This window comes from Diadema antillarum, unplaced genomic scaffold (assembly GCF_040938485.1).
Source record: "Diadema antillarum isolate AM-2024a unplaced genomic scaffold, OU_Dant_1.0 seq00000167_RagTag, whole genome shotgun sequence".
Lineage (NCBI taxonomy): Eukaryota > Metazoa > Echinodermata > Echinoidea > Diadematoida > Diadematidae > Diadema > Diadema antillarum.
In genome coordinates this window covers 330,206-351,524 of record NW_027271237.1, presented here as the reverse complement: position 1 = coordinate 351,524, position 21,319 = coordinate 330,206, and the positions used below count along the sequence as shown (strand labels likewise).

Here is a 21,319-nt window from a genome sequence, read left to right as displayed (position 1 = left end):
TCACTTTTCCTCTCTTCCATTCGTGACTTTCGTCCAAACAAATTTCATACCATAATTCATTTTGTTGTATAGTTCGTAAAAGAAAGTTTTTCGTCTTTGGGAAAAAGTGTGTGTGTGGCGGGGGGGGGGGGAGATAGAGGTTCTCTATGCTTTCTAGCTCAAGACGGTCAAAGCATTGCATCGCTTGTTGCTGCTTCTATTCATGAGGAACATAGTTTTAATCGGCCTGTTACCATGACATACATTGTATTCATGATTATGATTCTCTTCTATCATTCCATGATCTCTCTTTTTTACATTTCTATTTTAGAAACATGCTTCAGGATAACCTGTAGTCGTGCGTCGCTGACCAACGATGAACCCTTAACGGGCTGGAGCTCGAGATGGTCCATTTCACTATGATCATCCTCAGATTTTTACTGTCGCTGAATACAATTTCATTGGTTATTGGACATACGCCACAGAACAACCTTCAGGAGTGCGCCACCAGCGTTCCATCTCATGGACAGGCGGGACGCTCGCTGTACGCGGGCGAGAATTCCGGCGCGCGCGTAGCTGCTGACCACTGCCCCAGCCATGATGCTAAGGAAAAATCCGGGAGCCCACCACCAAATAGACAGCACCCCACCAACGAAAGCCACAGCAGCGGGCATGAGCTCAACTCCAGCGGGTCTGGACCGAGTCCTGTGGACACTGAGCCGCTACCATTGCAGCTGAACACAAGTCATCAGCACCACCCGAACTCCGTTTTGAAGACACCGGCACCATCGACAGCCGGTCAGCCAAGAGAGCACATGACTCCGTGTTCGATGTCGCCTGGACACCAATCTCAGCTGCACGAGTATCAAAATGAATTCTGCGAAGGTGCCACAAACAGCATTCATGCGGTTGACAACGATAGATATTGGTCAACAATCGTCGAGGAAGCCATGCCAAAAGGTAAAAATATATATAATACGATGTATTTATTTTTATTGTTTCAGTTAATGCTAATACCATCTGTCAATGTCATGCAAGTTGGCTCTCATAGTGTACGTATAAGAGTCAATCAAAACAAACAGAAATTAAGAGTTTTCATCAGATATGTACCCTTTAAGAATTACCAGTGTTAGTTCAATGTCAATGGAGACTGGTATCATATCAATACTCATTTGAATTCTCCTGCAAATATAAGAGATTGTTTAATATTCGACGAATCCACAATGTTGACGTAACTTCCCTCAGGTACATAAGTTTTGACGAGGTGAATTTGAATTTACACCACTTCTTCTTCTTCTTCTTCTTCTTCTTCTTAATTCTTCTTTCCATCGTAAAGGTCTTGATGACACGGAAGAACAAGCTTGGACGCAGCGCATGCGGAATCAAAAGATTGTAAAGGTGAATAGCGCCACCAGGGAGAAGTGCGGATCGAACATGAACAGGCACGTGGAATTCGAGAGCGGTGCAGCCGCGTGTGCTCGCTATCGCGGAGCTAATATCGTTTACATACTTGGTAAGCGTTTCAGGAAGACCGTGGGAGGCGGGAATGGCAGCGCTATGTCCAAGCCGTTATGGCCTATCTTATATCCCCATTCCACACAGATTTTTCTCATCTTTCACATATCGGAAGTAAATTTCGTTGCTTCCAGCTACCCACCGATGTGCATTGAATCGCATTCTGATCAATTCGCATGAATCCGATTTGGTTTGTAGACATATCAGTCAGTGTCAGACGTGTGGTTCGTGATCTTCATCCGACGATCTTGCCTCATCGGATCACTGTCGGACAAGTCCGACACTGACCACAATAAATAGTCGACCAACCGTTAACAAATCGGATTCATCAGACTGTGATCCGATAGACTTCGGTGGATGCCGGGAAGCGACAAGCTTTTGCTGAGTGACCGATGAGAGAAAATCTCTGTTGAATCGGGGTATCAAGAATCGCTTTCATGCGGAGAGTGTGTATAAAATCTGTCAGTGAGATTGTACGCAATGTTGTTGTTGTTTTTTCGGGGAGGGGCGACTTTGCGAGCGAAGGATGCCAATCGTCTTTGTGTCAAGTTGTATAAACGTTCTTCTTCTGAATGAATGAATGCTATTCACCAAATTATAGATTTTGCTGTTGTTATTATTATTCCGTTAAAAAGAAAACAAAAATGAATGACATAAAACAAAAAGGCAACTGAAAAAGACATTAAAGTCGAAGCACAACATGACGCAAGCCGTAGTAGCTGACTCGCTTTGGCATTGCCCATTCTGTCTGTATTCAAAAGTATGACATTACTGACGACTCCTGAAAGTTCTTGGAAGTATTTTCTATCGTTATATCGAAATTTCGTTATACAGTATATTTCGTTCAACAATAAGTAAATTAAAATCAGTAGATGGTTATTTGGGGACCTGGATTCTTTGTTGTAACGACAATTTCGTTATAACCGTGTTCGTTATTACGGAAGCTCACTGTCTAATGTAACTCTTATTATCGGCGGCAGGTGAGGTGTTCTCGTACCACCTCGCTCGACTCCTGGGCCTACGCAATGTTCATCCCGTTGTCTTGTCCCGCGTGTCCTTCAACAGTTCGTCGCAGTGGTCGACTGTCGTAGATGAGGTGCAAGAAGCAGGGTGGACCGACGATTCCTTAGCTAGCCTGAGTCTGTGGGTTGACGACCTGGGACCGTAAGTCAGCTACCCATAGCATGGCATTTATAAGTATGGCGTCGCACTGTCCTGGAGTTGACACGAGATAGTAATAAAAAAAAAAAATAACATGGATTTTTTGTTATTACTTCGAGCGAATTTAGCCCCAAACATGGCCAAAGGCCAATAAACAGCCGAAGGAAGTACCGAAAGCCTCATGACCTCACCAGCACGATTCATGAGGGCTACACGAAAAGAAGTTCACCCAAAGGATACTCGAAGGAAACGCGATCCCTATACACAGAGCTTGCCAAGCATAATTGCTCATAGAGTTGCCGCAGGACGCATGGTACCTAAGAATCCCCATCAACAGTCGTACGATGGCTCAAGATGCCCTCATGAAGTATGACCCGATGATTAAACAATCAGAGCAGAATTTGAATGCATCCCTATACATCATGTGTCCATTTTGAATCAATTTTAGAACAGCCTGACGCCTGCTTTACTCAGTGGTGTCCGATTATCCCTGTCTGACCAGGGAGGTGAGACTCACCTCCCTGTTCTGAGCAAGGGAGTTTGGACAGTGGGGATAGGGCCTACAACGGTTTTCTGTACCAATCGACACTCAGAGCAAACAAACAGTTAATGTAATGTTTAAACGTCTTACTCTATCGTTAATGTGCCTGAAAAATATAAAAAGCGTTGTTTTCCATCTAACATATTTTCCTTATGAGGAAAAGTCTTCGTTTTCGAATAAAGTAGTATTTGATGATGATGATGATGATGATGATATTTTTAGTTGCCATGTCAGACACAATGACTAGTTGGCCCATATTCAGAGATGCCAACGTGACATCATTGGCGTTCCATTGGGTTCGGAGCCTCAAGATGATCGATGATTGTCATCCAAAGTTGCCAAAGCCTTCACATTTCTCTCTCACTTGTCTTCATTTACAGCACCAAGATACCCAAAATTCTCAGCGAGAACCAGAAATCTGCACTTACGCCCTCTACGCCTGGATTTTCACAACTCAACATCACCCAGCTGATGGAGTTGGCTCAGTATTCGGATCTCTTTGTTTTCGACTATCTAACAGCTCACATAGACCGGTGGGTTGAAGACTTTTCAGTTTTGCATTGATGTCATTGCACAACATCAGATAGGGAAATGCAAGATTTTATCCATAGCGAATGGAAAAAACTTGCTTGCAAAAAAAAAAAAATGAGCGAACTTTATCGCGTCAATTTAACTCTAATTCTGGTACTAACTTCTGTTTGAAATACACACGAACATATTTCCGCACCGTTACATTTCATGTCATTTCAGTTAATGATTTTCAATTTTATTTCTCTACTTTTCAATGAAAAATGCATCAAATATAACAAAATAGAACAATGCGTGTTATCCAGTTTGGAAGCGCAGTTGAATATTGGAAAACATAATAGAACATAATAGTTGGTTAGTCCAAGAACATTGAATCGAAGCTAAAATACCAGTGAAATAAGACGAAAACTATATACTAAGAAGCAAGCTTGTAACAAAGCTTGCTTAAAATACGTTACAACCAACATACAAAAAAACCAAAGATACAAAGCTTTATCAATATACCTCGAAATACTATTGTTTTTCTATCGTTTGACACGGTTTTTTTTTAAATTTTGTTTGTTTTTTGTCTTTTTCAAGGAAGATTTTTGGCACTTTGTTGAGAAGACAATATCCAAAAATGTTGCTCTTTTTGTTCCGCTGTAGCCTTGTAATTCACAGGGAAGGCGTTCACAGCAGCGGTGACGAGTCCATTTACGGCCAGAGTCCCATACACAACCTGCGCAGACACCAGAAAGAGGGCGGGCTCTGGGTCGTGGACAACGAGAGTGGACTGTTCGCCGGTTACTCTTTCGTCTACAGCGGCAAGCACAAGTGGCAAGGTATACGGCTACTTTTGAAGTGTGCCTATAATATAGTCAGGTGGCTTAGTGAATTACCATTACACGGCGGATGAAAACACCAATTTGTTGATTTGGAGAGATGATCCTCAGGATGCTCGCATGAGCATCAATAATGCTCCAGGAATATTTACATTGCTTATGTCCATTAAGATGCATGACACTTGTACACTTGTACGTTTTTCCGATATTAAGTTTTTTTTTTTTAATTAAAATCAATATTTCCGTTACTTTAATCGTTAGTACTGAGGGGCATTCATCACAATCAAACTGGCACCATGTTTCATATCATGGTTCAGAGTAGAATAATAACAAAATAATCGAGGAATCGTTACACTATAAAATTAAGCAACATACATATTATTCACCCACTATATTCTTTCGCCGTTGACACCATCTTTACACATTCCCGACATGTCCACACATAGCCGATTTCTTTCCCCCTTTCCTTGCTCTTGAAGGTTTCGTAGAAGAGATACTGCACTCCGTTTGCATCTTTCGCCGCTCCACGGTTGCCATGGTGAATTCTCTGGCTGCAATGGAGGACCCGGGGCAGTTCCTCCTGCAGACGGTGTACGACGCGGAGCCAGAGCTTGTGGAGAAGAGCGACCATGCCGCATGGCTGAATATGTTGAGTCGCTTGAAGGGACGTATTGAAGCTGTGGCTCGGTGGATCGCCGATTGCCAAACTCGCCTCTAAGATGGCGTTGATATCAAAGGCAGAGAGAAGGGGAAAGGGAAGGTGGAATTTCAACGAACTCACGCAGAATTTGAGTGTGCCTTTAACCCTGCGTTTGTAGGTTATAGCAGATGACCGAAGGACAAGTGACAAACCACCAAAACCAAATTAAACTAAACCACACCAGAAAAAAAAAAAAAAACAACAACCAAAAACAAATGCAGGTTTCACTGAAGGATAATACATTTGTACCTAGTAATTTATTGTACCCCTGATCATGTCTTCCATTTGAAGATAGACTGAAAACGAGTTTTGATTCTACTCTCACTGGCATACTGCATTATACTAATGGGGTAAATAGCAGAATGTTGTAGAACAGGAAACAAGCGTTGTTTATTCTTTTTATTTATTTTTGTTTTTATTTATTTTTTTTAGGGGGGGGGGGGTTCCGAATGAATCATAAAAAATTACAAAAGGCTGCTATTGCCTATCTATGTTGTAATGTACTAATACATAAATGATACGTTGTACTGGTATCCAGTGCAAATGCTAGCAGTTGCCTTCGCATGGAAGTCAGGTAAATAGACAACTTAGTTGTTGTTTTTTATAACACATTGTTTTATTACTGCTCATTTCGCTTAAAAGAACATATCGCAAAAGAGTTGTTCATATGAAATGTAGATTTTTGTTTTGTTTTTCTTGATAAGTGCCTAGAAGTCGATTTGGTTTTGCGATGTAGGTATAGAGATGGCGACGGAAAAGCGTTGAATTTGGTTTCTCTTCGTTTAGAAGGAAATCATATGCGTTTCTTGACTTATTTTGTATAATTCTTCATAAACGAATGCAAAGCTGGCGAGAATACGAAAGAAAGTCAGGTAGTTAAAAAAGAGGTGATTTACCTAGAACTCCATTTGTCATCCAGCCACAAGTAGGCCTACAATCCCACTGCAGTAAACATGCAACATAAACCTTGTAAGTCTCTTGAAAATAGGTACAAGGTATGGAGTTACCTATCAAGTGACATTGTGTTTGTTGACTTTTGTGCAACATTGTATTTATCTGATTTGGCCCTGTGTGACAACTTGTACTGTGGTAGGGTCTATGTATAATTCAAATGTTAATATATGTACTAAATTTCAGCTTGTTCAGAGACACAGTACACATTCAATCATGAAAATCGTGTCACAAGAAATGTCATTGATTTCAAGGCGTTTGCGTAATTTTACACAAGTTCAGCAATTTATCACTCCAGATCTTCATTGAAAGGCGATAATTGAAACTCAGATTATACAAATGCGTGTTCCAATTTTGGAGGTATATACCATTTGCTTTTGTTAGTCTTGGAAGTAAGTAAAGTGTACATACCCAAATGCTATCATCACATATCAAGTAGAATCGTGTTCTTAGATATAAATACATTTCCACAGTCAGCTGAATTTCCCGTTTGGAAATATTGTACTCAGATACCAAGTACTTTTTTGATTATTGAATTTGTAGATATCTACTGGTCTTCCAAAGCTATGTTTACAATTTTTCACATCTGTGTATTCAGGAATGTATGAAATATTCCAGATAATTCTTCATCTTATCATTGTGAATTTTGGAATCTAAACGTGGTCTATTTTGTGGTCTTTGGGTGCGTGCGCGCGCGTGTGAGCGGTGATGTTGATATAAAGCAAACCATGTACTGCTGGGCGTTATATTGACATGAAAGGCTTACAGGTATGGTGGTAATGGTTTAGAGAAGATTAAGGAAGCACTGACGTAAAGGCTGTACGAATAAATGATCTACACATAGACGATAACCATGTAAAGAGTATTCATGACATTCCACTCTTTCTCCAAAGCATATCAGACCTCGATATACATCAATGCACATACATTGTAAGAATAATTAATCTGATACTTGTACCATCTTCCTGCAAAGATTCTTGTGACATCAGGAAAACAGGAGGAATGCCACTTCAGTGTGCTATCCACCACAAAATATGTTGAGAAAAAACAGAAATTAACACAAAAACATATGCACAAACTCGAAAAAATACTCAGGTATGTTCGGTGAAACCGGACAATGGCCGCTTTGGTCACCTGATTGACATCTTTTACGTAGATTTTCGCGAAAGATAAGTGTTTCAGTCCATTCCATGTGATTTACCTGAATCCCCTCCCTTCATTGATACGTACCAGCGCTAACCTTGATACATTTATGTTACAGAATAATGCACACATTTTACTTTCATGGAACACGACAATAATGAAATGAAAGTAACTGGAAAGTAGTGCCTAAGGAGCCGTATGTTTGCAACATTATTTTCACGAGACCAAGATGGGTCTACATTCCAGATGGCTCTACACTGTAGTAACGAAGACATAACTGTCCCAACAACAATCTGATCATGCTCTAATATCAATCTGTTACTTCTTCGTAAAGCTCTTTATTCCCCTACCCAATCCACTTTCAGTAAAATCTCTCTAAATCTCACTAAATCTCTCTCCATACCTAAAAAGTCCTACAATAATAGTGATCAAGTCATTACAAGTTTCAAATGACACCCAGCCACAACTAGTCAAAGCTTCGATGGAGTGCATTGCTCGGCTACCAGGGGTTCTGTCGCGATGATGTTTGTTTCTTGTGATACAACGCAATAACCTACCTAAATTGACCAGGAAGGGGGGGGGGGGGGGGGGGTGGTAGTTGGGGTGTGGCTCTCCTTTTGAACCGGAAAGGTAGGGAGCCTACTTGACGCGACCAGTTTTGATGGGCCAGCGAATTAGCACGAGAAAGAGGCTTGACGTGTATGCTGATGCAAAGTGCTTGTACTCTCGTCGAGATTGGTTTCAGGGAGCAGAAGCTCTCCTATTATGGCAGTTTCCTGGCTTCCCCACTGACGCAGTCCCATATCAAGGGCGTGATATCAAGGTATACCGGCAAAGTGAACAAAGTGTGTTCACTTTGATGGCCCTCGAGGTGACTTTACACGTGCCGACAACTTAACGTCGCTCTGTTCCCTCCGTTTCACCTTGGTCCCGTCAATCTGGCCTGTGAAGTTCTTTTCTTTCATGGTTTTCTCCGAAGGCTCCCGTTTCTCGTGAGATTTGTAGAAGGGCATGGAGTGCATGGTGATGAAGCGCGGGTAGCTCGAGGAAAACACAAGGACCTTCTGTGTATTGGTCGCTCCAGAACCAGCGTGAGGGTCCTTGCCCGTCAGATTGGTAAGAGATTTGGATGTTTTTGCGCGACAGCTTATAGACAGGTCATGTGTGCTGAACAGGGTTACAGGAGGCAAGCTAGCTATGCACATTTGGACATTTCCGAGGTTTTCCGGATGTGCCTCCGGCGCCGTGGATGCGCAGTTTGTGTGCTCCGTGTGCTCCGTGTGCTGCGGGCGTTTCTTCTGCAGAAGCTTCAGCGACTCTACAATCTGATCAGTCCTCTTCTTCTGGGCGGCCAGCAATCTGTCAGCTCTCTTCTTCAAAGTCTTCGCCTCGTTTCTGCTCGACCCTTTCTTCGGCCCAAGATGCGGGGACACCTCCTGCCACGTCATGGACTTGATGGGTTGAGGCTTTATGTTCGTCTTCCCTCTAGGATGCTTCACTGACCTTGAGGCTGAACTAGTTGTCCCTGCCTCCGAAGATCTCTTGTCTCCATGTTCGGAGTTGGCGGTGTCTTTTTCTATGACTTCAGAACCTACCGATTTGTCATCCACAGGGGTCTCGGTCTCCACAGCGGCCGGGCTCACGTGAGCGGTGACGTCACGTGTACTATGGAGCGCCTGGTTGCGCAGCAGTACTGCCCGCCTGAGAGCGCTGTCCTCCAGGAAGCCGTCCTGAGCCCATCCTTGCAGTTTACAGTCGTCAGACCTTGAGCTCAAGCGATCTGCCAGGGTGCTTCCCAGACTCGGTCTCGCTTCGGAATCATCTCTTGCAAGCGGCGGGAGTCTGTTCGGTGGGGGATGGAGGATCGAGGTCAGTCGATGGAAGTACAAAAGTTCGTCGTCATCGTCATCGTCATCGTCGGCGACGATGGTGCTCGAGGTGTCTGCAAAGACAACGTTCAGCTGGAGAGGCTTTGGTTGCCTGTAATGACACTCTAGCATTGACGGCGGAGGACTCCCGTCTTCCCTTTCATCACCCCTCGCGTCTGTGACGGGCGTTAAAACGTATGAAACACAAATTAATCAAAATGACAACCTCTGCTTGTTGCAAAGATCCGCAGCACTCTCTAAACAGATTTTTGTTATACTGATAGAGATCAGGTTTTTGACGATACAGGTGAAAAAGCCAAAAACAAAACAGAACTAAACTACATGTATGTTTCTCACAATCTGCTGCATGCCGGCGTAATCGAGATTTCGTATTTGCTTTTTATTTGCGTTAACCTTATCAGTCCTAATTTGAAAATCTATATCATATAACACTGAAGATGTCTATGGTAATGACTAATACACTCAGCAAAAAAAGTACAGGTATACACATTTTTGAGGTCATATTTTTCATAGAAGATTTCTATGAAAATCAATGTATTATAAACCATATTAAAAGTAATCAAATTGGCTATTAAGCTAATAGGGTAATTAAAAAGAAAACTTTACGCGTGAGTGAGCACATTCGTTTTTGTCCTCCAAGGCACAAAATCAAAAATTGCTAAAATTGACGTGTTCTCTTTCATTTGCAAATGCCCTTCACGATAACATTAATAAAAGACCAGTTTTAAGAAATGAGAGACATGAATGAAATAGGGGGAAAAAATACTCTTTAGCTCTTATAACCTCTAAGAAAAACAAAGTGGGAAACAAAAGGGGGAAAATGAGAATTTTCTGTCAAGTCAAACTTCAAATGACTTAGGGAATAATAAGCAAAAAGATGGTAAATGAACTGAATTTCTTTATTCATTTCTTTTTAATCTAGTGATTTAAGAATCCATGTAAAAATTTCAAGAAGCAAACATTATTTACTAATTTTCTAATTTGAACAAAAAAACCCTCAAATTTCTACCATTTTTGTTAATAATTATTTCTCCTATTTCATTTGAATTTAGATTTGATGAAAGATACTTTATTTTCCTCCATTATTTTTAGCCTTCATTGATCTTTTGGGCTTTAAAGATACAATAGAGATCAAAGATTTATTTTTGCAACTTAATTCGTGTTTCTTTTTGTGTGAAATGTGTTGTTTGTTCTTAATGTTTTATGGAAGAGCACATACGCATGAATGGCAACTTGCTTAGTTTTGCAATTTTTACTTTTGTGCCCTGGAAGAGAAAAACAATGGTGTTTACCCACGCGTAAAGTTTCCCTTTTTGTTGACCTACCAGGTTGATAGCCAATTAAATTACCTTCAATATGGTACATAAAACATTAGCTTTCAGCCAAATATTCTTTCAGGAATCTAGATTTGAAAAAGCGTTTACTTTCTTTTTTTTTTGCCGAGTGTATAATAATTTATAATGATAGAATACTACACAAAATTCACAAAAATCTTCGTAGAAACACAACAAAACATATTTTTTTCGCTTCATGTTGTTTGTGGTCAATGAACAGTACTGCTCAATGACTCTTACCATGGGATTTTTCCTCTACGGCTATTCTGTTGGAGGTGATTTGTGAGACGACTTTCGCTGGACGTGTGGTCTTTTTAGGTTTGGATGTGCATGGTTTACTCCGCTGAATGCTTCTGTTCGGTCCTTTGTCTAAATTAGCAAAAGAAAACAACCATACACAAACACAAATAATAAGAGAAAAGAATTATGACAGAAATTCCCGGGTAGTAAGAGGAAAGTAGAATTCCAATGACATATCACTCGACAAAGATTGATAAGACTTTATGTAGTCACTGCAGGTATGTCTCGACTGCGAATCGTTTTCCTTTTGATTATTATACAGTATTTTCTGTTATTACTGCTTGAACGGTGTTTCTAGCATCTGGAAACGAACAAAAGTCAAATGCTAGTTGAAAATATTTAACATCTGAGACGGGTATCAAATCTGAACAGGCGTCACACCGGATACTGTAGTTTCACCTTTCTTATTTTACTACATTAATCTCACTTAAATTACGGAGCACTCCCGTTACAACAAACACGATAATAACGCAACTCTCGTTACAACAAAATGAATATCCAGGTCCAAAGCGTCATCTTTTATAATTATGTAAACTTTACTGTTCGGCTATAAGAAAATGTTTCGACATAAGGAAAGAAAACTGCCTGCCAAGAGGACATTGTTATAAAGGAAGTGCTCTGTAATTATTTTTGTCATACAAAATAATACAGTACCCGCCATAGAAGTTTTAGCCGTCGACATTGCAGAGATCCCAGGCAACTTTTTCGCAGTGGCGATTGAGCCGAGCACTGGCTTAGTCCTGCCCTGTTTCTCTGGACGGCAATTACACGTGTCCGAGTGGACTGTGCATTGCGTTCTGCTGATTGGAGGAACCCGTTTTGAGTTGGCGTGGAGGATGGGTTCGGACTGATGCCTATCGGACTTCGCTTCTTCTTTACGGTACGTCGAAGGAGTATCTTCGATTTCAGCAACTAACAAGCAAAAAAGAACAAATTACGGCAACATATTTATTGAATTGCAAAGATATTTCTTCTACCCATAACAATGTTAAAACAGATATAGACAGATCACTTACTCATTGACAATTAAAACGTGGCATGCAGTTTCCGCAAGGAAAGAGTTATCTAGCTCTTTCGAATCTATCTTTCTCCCTCTCTTTTCTCTCCCCTTAAATCATATTATCATTTCATGCATCGACTGAGAGACTTTAGTAGATCGTTGGGTAACGACTCTTGATATCCAGATCCCGGTTAAGTTGTTTGGCAGGAGCTCCTGATGAAAACCTTGGAAAATGCACTTTATCCTTGCTGCCTACAGCTTGGTGGGGGGGGGGGGGGGGGGGAGGCGTGACTTAAGTGTCGCATGGCCTAAATGTTATGAAATGTTAACATTTCGTCAACGAAATTACTGATTTCGTCACGAAATAGGGCCATGCGACACTTGGCGCCCAATACAAAAACTACTGACATGTCCATGGTTTAAACCACGGACAAAGATTGTACCACCTCTTTAATTCGGGTCCATAATTCAAGATTTTACTTTCTTGTAAACATCGTATTGCTTCCTTAGGATCATCCAAGCGAATTCTAAACTCGACATCAAGCTTTGGTTATAGAGGAGTATGGCAAGTTAAGACTACTGTTGCGTGAGCACTTACAAACAGAAATCTTTTATCGACATGGCATCTAGTATTCGCGTTTTGCAAAAACTTTCTATTGAACAGGTGTCAGTTCGAATATTCCATCTGCAGCAACAAAATTCAAAGGAAATATTCACTTCAGTCACGCATCCAGTTGCTTATTACAAGCAAAAGGTACATAAAATTGGCGGGGATAAATTTTGGAATTTACCAGGGCCTGCAGTGAAGGACTGGCTGGGGCCATCCACGTTTGAGGGCGCCCTCTGGAGTGATGACTGGAGCAGATTGGATTTAGCTGACAAGTAACCCTAGAGCAAGGAGAACACAACAAACAAACAAACAGACATGTGTTAATTAGGACGAAAAGACGGTATGCTATTATCACGTAAATATTTTTACACTAGAAAGCCGATTACGTTGGGCATGTATGCAAGTCTATCTACTGATATCAAATCAAATAAAGCTACACACGGTAGCATCAAGCGACTTAAATACCTACTGTACCATATATACTAGTATACATATATGTATGTATATATATATATATATATATATATATATATAACGTAATATAACATGATATAGCGTATTCACACAAGAATAACTTCATGCTTTTGAAATGATTCTTACGTGATTGAAACCAAGGAGCCAAGTAGAACAGTAAATCAATACAAGTCCCTAAATCTGTTACAGAAACAAGTCCCTTATATTATAAACACTGTTGCTCACCAAGCAAACATTAACCTTTAATCCCCTCTTCATAAAGGAACCATGCAATGATCTCTCTTCATTCACACCAACTAACATTTTCACGGGATTTATTGCACAGGAATCAGCAATCAGAAAGAGATATTTGAGCAAAAATCTAATAACCATTAACCGTGACATGTAAACATGTAAACATTTATCTTTTCATTTCAGACAACAAATTAATAAATTATCCATTCATGATTATTTTCTTTCGCTATGTGGACATTAATTCTCTCTCTCTGGAGTCTGTTTTTTTTTTTTTTTTACGTTGAAACAGTTACTTGATATGGCTTTTTAAATTGAAGTTAGCTTTTCTTACTTCAAGGGAGTTTTAGTTAACTTTCTCTCTCTTTTTTTTTTCAAGGGAGTTGACTGTACTCTGCAGAGTACAAATGCACTATAAACTAGGCAATGCAGCTTTTTATTTTGCTTAATCAATTGGCACTATGAAATAGAACAAAGATGATAAAAATGATAAGAATGTGAAAGCGTACAGGTTGAGATGAAAGATCTGTACCTTGAAAGAAACGAACTTAAAACCTGAGCAAGTACCTCTGGGACGATATTCCGCAAGAAAGGACTCAGGGATGCCTTGACCAGGGACTCGGCGGTGGCAGCATCTGTCCCGAATCCCGGCTGGGAAAGGGGCTCTAGAACAGGACGCCCCTTCAGTCGCTTCGCGCTGTAGTCCGGCAAGAACTGCGCCATCTGACTGAACGAGTGCAGACCGCCGTATGACGCCAGAGAAGGGGGAAGTCCCGGATTAGGGGACTCTGCACTGAGATGCTTACTGTTGGATCGAACACGTATTCATGCGTTTATTGGTGAGCGTGATGATACACTCATGTCAATGCAATATATTAACATACAGTAGTCGTCACCAAAGACAAGACAAAAAATAAACGTGACAGAAATCGCGATTGAATCGAGGCCTACTCGTAACTCAAAAAGTTGGTTTGCTTAACTAGTAATACCCTAAAATCTGATATGTTTGTCCATAAATAGCTCTGTTTTGTTACACTTTCTTTCTTTCTTTATGCATTTGTTTATCTATTTACAGTGTAGTTAGTTAGTTAGTTAGTTAACTACACGCAGCCGCTGTCGCGAAGCGTGCTCTGCACAGCGGTCTGGTCAGGCTATAAGTTAGTATGATTAGTTTAAGTGAGTCCATTTAAGGCGTACCTATATGCTATAATTATACGAAATAATTGCATCAGAGATTGACCGGTATTTCAGAAAACATGATAACGTACGCAGGACTGTAAAATACTAACAGAGCAGAAATTATAAGTCAAATGTAATGTCTTATCCGTCTAGGGAATTTAAAATAAAAACAAATTGACCCTAAAAGGGTGTGACACAGTATAAAGCAGATATAAGTACAATCGCAAATAACAAATTAAGAAAGAATTCTTTTCAATTAATTTACTCAATAAAGACAATGCTCTAATAAGTGTCTAATTTGAAAATATTGTGCAGACTTTTTGAAGGGGGTTGTGAAATGCTTATCTTGGAAACACCATCGAAGTAAAATATGAAAAAAAAAAGATAAAAACAAATTAAAAAAATACAGTAAAAGCAAAATGATCATACGCTTATGATTTTCAATTTCAATGTCAAAATCTCAAACCAGATGCTATTCTATGTGGTGAGAAGGTTCATTTTCATCAGATTTTAAGCAAACATTACCTTATTACATCAACGGTGTGTCCGTTCTCTGCAACTTGCTGAGTACCGCTGTGGACGTCGGAGCGGACAACAGTGGACGGAGGTGTGGCATAGCGGTCGCGGAGCTGAATGGTTTTGTACTCAAGCAGCGAAGGGATACCCGTACCGTGTGGTCCGCTGCGTTGTCCCATCTGCCCGTCAATATTGCTACTGAATGGTTGCTTGATCCGGGTGATGTTCGTTTTTCTAAAGCTAAGGGTCCGTCAATCCGAAAATGCAATAAGGTTTGATGGTTCGTGAATCCGAAAATGCAATATTAGGTAGAGCCTACGTTTATTGAAATAAAAAAAAAATACAGAAACAAAATGAGTGACTAATAAGTTTTAAGATTTAAAACCCTCTGTTAAGTCAAACTTAGAAGCTAAAATTTACTTAAAATTATGGTATACCGCTGGTTTCCATTTTCAGCTTTCTTCTGATGTCTTCAGCATCCATTTCAATTTACCAAAATTTTCAGAAAAAAAAAATCTTTGTCCCTTACATTTTGTTGATTGATACCTGCATGAGAAGTCTTTATTTCTTATTTATACATGTAAGTTAGAATACAGGCAATAATTGAAGTCACACACAGCCTAGACCATACCATAATCTGAACTTAAATCCCCTGGTGCGCAGGGACCTGTCCCGAAGCCGCCTTAATATACGTTATAATTAATAGGTTTCGTTTAATGAGAGCCAGAACGCGGCAACTAGCCAACAATAATAACATAACATGTTCAATTATGTAAATCGAGTATAAGTGAGGGAATCGAAGTAAAAATACTTTCTGAAATAACATGAGAGAGAATCTACATTCACAATTTGGAAACTAGACCTAGAATATCTAGTTGAAATAGACTTTAACAGTTAGATAGTACTAGTATATAGGCTATAGGTCTAGTAGACATTACAATGTTAAAGTAGTTACTATTAATACTACTACTAGAGCTCTAACTGTTAGTGTTAGTAGACTGCGATTTTCATTATAATGTTTAGAATAGATATGACACGGTTTTTACCAGACCAGTGCCCTGCTTTAAGAAAAGATATAATCGATTGTAAATTCCCTTACCTCTATAGGATATGGTAGAAATCAGTTGAATATATTTCATAATCAATTATAGCTCTTCATAAAACAGAGCCCAGGATTTACTAACCCTAGCTGTTCTATACTTCTAAATCACTCTGACCACCGAAGTCTTCGATACCGTAGAACTAGAAATACTCCTTATTCTTAATCTTAATTCTTATCTTTATTCTTATTCAAACTCCCCACTTTGTTTTGAACACATACATATTTTCATATCTTAATTTCGCTGATGACAAACAAAAGTATGACCATGGTATGACCTAGTTTAGTAACCATAAGCATTTAGGAAACCTAAATAGACCTAACGTACTTAGACTTAGACCTCTAGAGGTATTCTACACTGTATAACCTTTTCCCCGTAGCGTAGTAAAAACGTGATAGTAGGGGAGACCGGGTCTAGTTGTTACACGGGCAAGTTGTTACACTGTCATTTTCTCTATTATGATCAAAAGAGGGCGTTACAAGTAATATCAAATCAAAACGTATATATATAGCCAACGATCTCTGCATGCGAAATCTGGCGTTGCCTGGACGTCACATGTAGACGGTAAGTCCAAAAATCACTTTTTTACCTCTCCGAGTAAAATTTTGAAAAATTCGATTTTACTTTATTACACCAAATTCATTCTTCTCCAGTAAGTGATGAGTATGTGGTTGAAAGAAGCGTGTTTTGGCTGTCTTTTGGTGAAAGTAGCAACACGTGATGTTTGATTGTTTATTGGCCACACGTGTGAAAAGTTTTTGAAAACGCACTGGGTCAAGTTGTTACAACAACTTGACCCGTCTGAAGAATCGAGTGGTGTAACAACTTACCCCAATGCACTTTCAATTGAATTTATGGTTATACACACACACACAAACACACACATACGCACAAACACACACACACACTCACACACACACACTCACACACCCAACGCACTCATACACCCCAGCATAGGCTAACATGCACACCCAGACAGGTTAATATTAAGAATTACCTAACACGTCAGATCTGCATTACCCGATTTGAGTTGACTTTCTACGGTGTAACAAAGTACCCCATGTGCTGTAACAACTTACCCCAACATCGGGGAAAGTTCTTACAAAATTTTGTGTTTATTGATTACGTAATATCTTGTTTATATTATCTGGAATTCCAAAGTTTGTACTGTTTTTAATTAAAGGAGGAAATAAGGTATCCTCAAAGCAAAAATGAAGCCGATTCCTCTATTCGTTTTTTGTACAGACCTAAAAATGTGAAAATTGTAACAACTAGACCCGGTCTCCCCTAATCTATTCGTATACAACACTCACAGGCCAGTATACTATAGACTACTGATAGGCCTAGGGCCTACTACAAATTAGGTAGGACTGGAATAGATCCAGTATAGGCATAGGGTGGAAAGGCGGTAGACTCTGAATAGGCCTAACATGGAGTTTTTTAGCCCGACCAGACGCCATGCTAATACAGCGACTGGCTATTCCTCGCTGTAAAGTTTGTTAGAATCGATTTAGTTTTACTTAAAACCTGATCTAGTAAAAAACACTAACGTTAGCACTAACTTGTTAGTAAAGATTCTGTAGAATTTTGTAGAACGTAACGGTGTGGTCTATGTCTATCACTAGTCTAACTACAACTGCTGTACTCTAGTAGGCTATAACCAAAGAGGTACATAGAACCTCTTTGGCTATGAACTAGAAAAGAGTTAGATCCTACTCCTAGATTTACATATTTCTACTAACACGTTAGAAGTAGAGTCTACGTAGAGACGTAGACTGACCCAGGGGCGCGTCTTGTATAGACTATAGGATAGGTGTAGACCTCTAACGTTACACAGTTAGGTTGTGGGAGCCGTTCGTGCTCGCAGTTACACGTTTCAATAGACGTTCTATCCGGCGTATTAAACTCAGCCGTTAGATCTTGTTAGATTTTCTACAGTAGGCCTAAACGTTAGAGATCTAACGTTACTCTTTTACCCCATGTTAGGCACACCTCAGGCATCAATATGTGTCCCAATTGTTCACCCTACTTCTAACGTTGGAATCTAACGTAGGCTCTATAGACGTTAACGCTAAAACTAACCGTTACCGTACGTTAAACACAGTTTCTTTCTTTAGTTTAACGTTACACCGGTCACTACAATAGAACTTTTAGAAGAAGGCGGTCTGTATGTGGTTGAAAAAAAAAAATCTTTATCAGACCTAACGTTATACCTACTTAATCCTCATCATAACCAATTACACCTTCATGTCCACACAGTTTTTACTAACCTTTGCTTTGGAAAAAGGAAAAACTTATTTCGTGCGATGCGGCGGGTGCAGTCTTGCCGGTGCTGGGTGTTCCACCATGCCAAAACATTCAAGTCCTGTATACCAAACGGCGCTTTGCTATGATGCGCTAGGCTATAATAATACGCGTACTCGTGCGACCGCATCGCGCAGCTAGCTCGATCGCATGTGGATGTGTGAAGGAGCGCGCCGGCGGACCCACGGGGTCACTGCGCTAGGCCTACTTATTAGGGAGCTTTAGATTTTTGCGACGGGGCGTCGCCTCAGTTTTTCACTACCCGTTCAGGACTTTTTTTTTTACATCCACTCAATTCACGACGTCGAGACCTACTTCATTGCACCGAATTTTTTTTTTTTTTTTTTTTTTTTTTTTTTTTTTTACGTTGCGTCTCGGTGCAATCTAACGCTACTTTTTAGCACGACGCAAGGAAGAGGAGAACAACGTCCGTCCGCGCAGCGCAGCAAATCCGCGTACGTTATAGGGGCGCCGCAGCGAAACTCTTTCAGTGGGGGTATGGGCAGCGAAGTCGACCAAGAGTGAATAAAAATATTCAGAGGCCTATTATTTTTTATCTAACTATATGGGCCTCAAAAAAGAAAAAGAAAAAGAAACTAGGAACCTAGGTAGACCACGGATTTGAAAAAAAAAAATGTTGAGAAGCAAGGTCTTACAAAAAGTTTATACGGAATATGCACAGTGTTATTAACGTATCGCCAGGTGCTCAGATAGTGACGAAGTCCTTGTGTATTTACTACTAAATCGAATTAAAGTATAAGCCTATATTATAGTATGTAAAATTTTAATGGATAATACTATCGTTATAACCGTGTTCATCATAGCGGGAGTGCACTGCATGGCTACTGGGTATCTAGTGTCAAAGATGTGGTAATGATTGGAGTAGGCTACATAGTATATTAATCCAGTTCAGAACACATGTACAGCGGTTAACCGAATACGGGACCGAATTTCAGAACAACCACAATGGAATGCAAAGTGCTTCATTTCTGATAAATAAGACTTTAATCACATACTTATTCATGGAATAACTGTCACTTATCACATGTCTTCCCTCCCTCTCTCTCTCGCCACTCAGTTAGTGCATGGTGACTTGAATATTAGGCCTATATTCTTACAATGTGGTATTGTGTAAAGATATTAGATACGGGAACCTATGTTGGCATAATAGTATGCATACAATATCTTTTATGTTTTCTTCTTGCATTGTGTCATAAAAAATAATGTTGGATATTTTGAATTAATAATTTTATTTGTTTTACCTGTCAAATTGAAATGAAACTATGCTCAATTAGTTTGTTCAATTGAATTGGATTTTATTTATGTATGAAAAAGAAATTCAGAAATAAGATCAAAATCAAATCAATCAAAATCAAAATGACTCAAACACAGACGAATAATTATTGTCGATACAAATTAACATAAACTAGGGGCACATGGTTTGTGTCATAAGTTAAAAAAAACTGCAGTATGCCTTCACCGTACCATATAGTTGGTTGTGTTTGGGGGAAAATTCAAAGTATTCGATAGAAGGAAAAAAAAAACCAATTTCAACAAAGAAAATAAGCAATACACACAACCACGTATCTTGCAAATGTGTTTTTTTTTTCTAAATGATTTTGCATGCCATGCCCAATAAATATTTGGAAATAGTAACAATGGTATAGACTAAGTGCAAAGTGCGCGGATTTACAAAGAAAAAAAAAGTGTGTGTACACGATCAATCAGTAATAGGCCTAGCAGCCTATATATTAGGTTCTATCTGCAGAGTTTAAAATCGAACTTCACCCCGACTTGCCTTCCATGAGGAAAGAACAAAATAGAATCCAATTCTTCATTGACCATAAAGTTATTAACCCTGCCTTTGCGTTGAATGGTTGAGGAAATGTATTTATCAAGCGAAATTTCATGAACACCCACCCCCACGAAATATGGCTGAATTCTGTCTGAATCCTTTCTGTCTTTTTTCGTTTTCCAACGGTGACGTCACAAACTCTTGTTATCTTTTTATTCATCGTTGGCTGCTCCGAAGTGTTTTATTATTTCTATCATTATCATTATCATCATTATTAGTATTGCTTTCAATTTTGTTTTAATTTTGTTAATTTTAATGATGTAAGTGACTACAAACTCGGCTTACAGTCACGATTATTATTCAATACCGGAACCAAGTCGATGACGAGTTGATCATCACTTCGCCGTTTGTTTGAAATAGCGAGCTTTATTGATCGTATCAGTAATGCGAACGCTAGTTAACACGACGCAGCCTCCAGGGTTGGACAATGTAAACAGCTTTTTAGCGCATGTGCAGAACACTATCATTTATATTATTCATTATTATTTTGTTGTTGTTGCTGTTGTTGTTGCTTGAATAGGGTCGTCTTAGCGGACACGTCACAGATCTAAAACTCGCGAATAATCGATGCCGGCGTTGCACAATCGCGCTTTTCAGTTTCATTCGGGTATATAGGCAACGAAAACACAATAATTGTGTTATGAGACTGGTGTGTGACACCAACTGTAATGAAGATTTCGATAGACCATGGGTTTATAAAATTTATTATGTAATGTTGATGGCTGGCCATGGCAACCATAAACAGACAAACATGTCAGTTAGGTTTGGCTTGTTTCTTGCTTCAATTTCAGGTAACTTAATTTATAGAATCAGATAAAATCGAATTTTCTAGGCCATGATTAAACACCGATTGTGAAGTAATTACAGTTTTGAATGAGACTGAAATAGTTTTCTTATACTTTTTTTATTTTTCATTTGACAAAAAGGCATCAAAACGATAGAATATGAATAATAAAAGCTGTTTTTTTCTAATACGCACATTTTATTGTCAATCATTTCGAACTATTTTTTGCACAAGTTTTGCCTTTTATATCACTTGAATGTTTGTGTTATAATCTGCAAACTAAAGATTTTCAAGATTAAGGATATGATACATCTTTATATTGTAATGAATACTACGGGTTACTGTATCTTGAGAAAGTTCAAAGATGGAGTCCTCACCGCCAACATCAAATCCAGATGCGTCTC

The 21,319-nt window shown here is 39.5% G+C and overlaps 1 protein-coding gene across 1 annotated transcript; it reads left to right on the top strand.

The window, feature by feature from the left end:
- Nucleotides 1–1,413: 1,413 nt before the first annotated feature.
- LOC139728164 (four-jointed box protein 1-like) lies at nt 1,414–5,407 on the top strand. The gene is made up of 5 exons (XM_071639128.1): nt 1,414–1,492; nt 2,475–2,658; nt 3,577–3,729; nt 4,370–4,545; nt 5,025–5,407. The coding sequence occupies exons 1-5, from the start codon at nt 1,414–1,416 to the stop codon at nt 5,261–5,263; spliced, it is 831 nt and encodes a 276-aa protein (XP_071495229.1). The 3' UTR covers nt 5,264–5,407.
- The last annotated feature ends 15,912 nt before the right edge of the window (nt 5,408–21,319 follow it).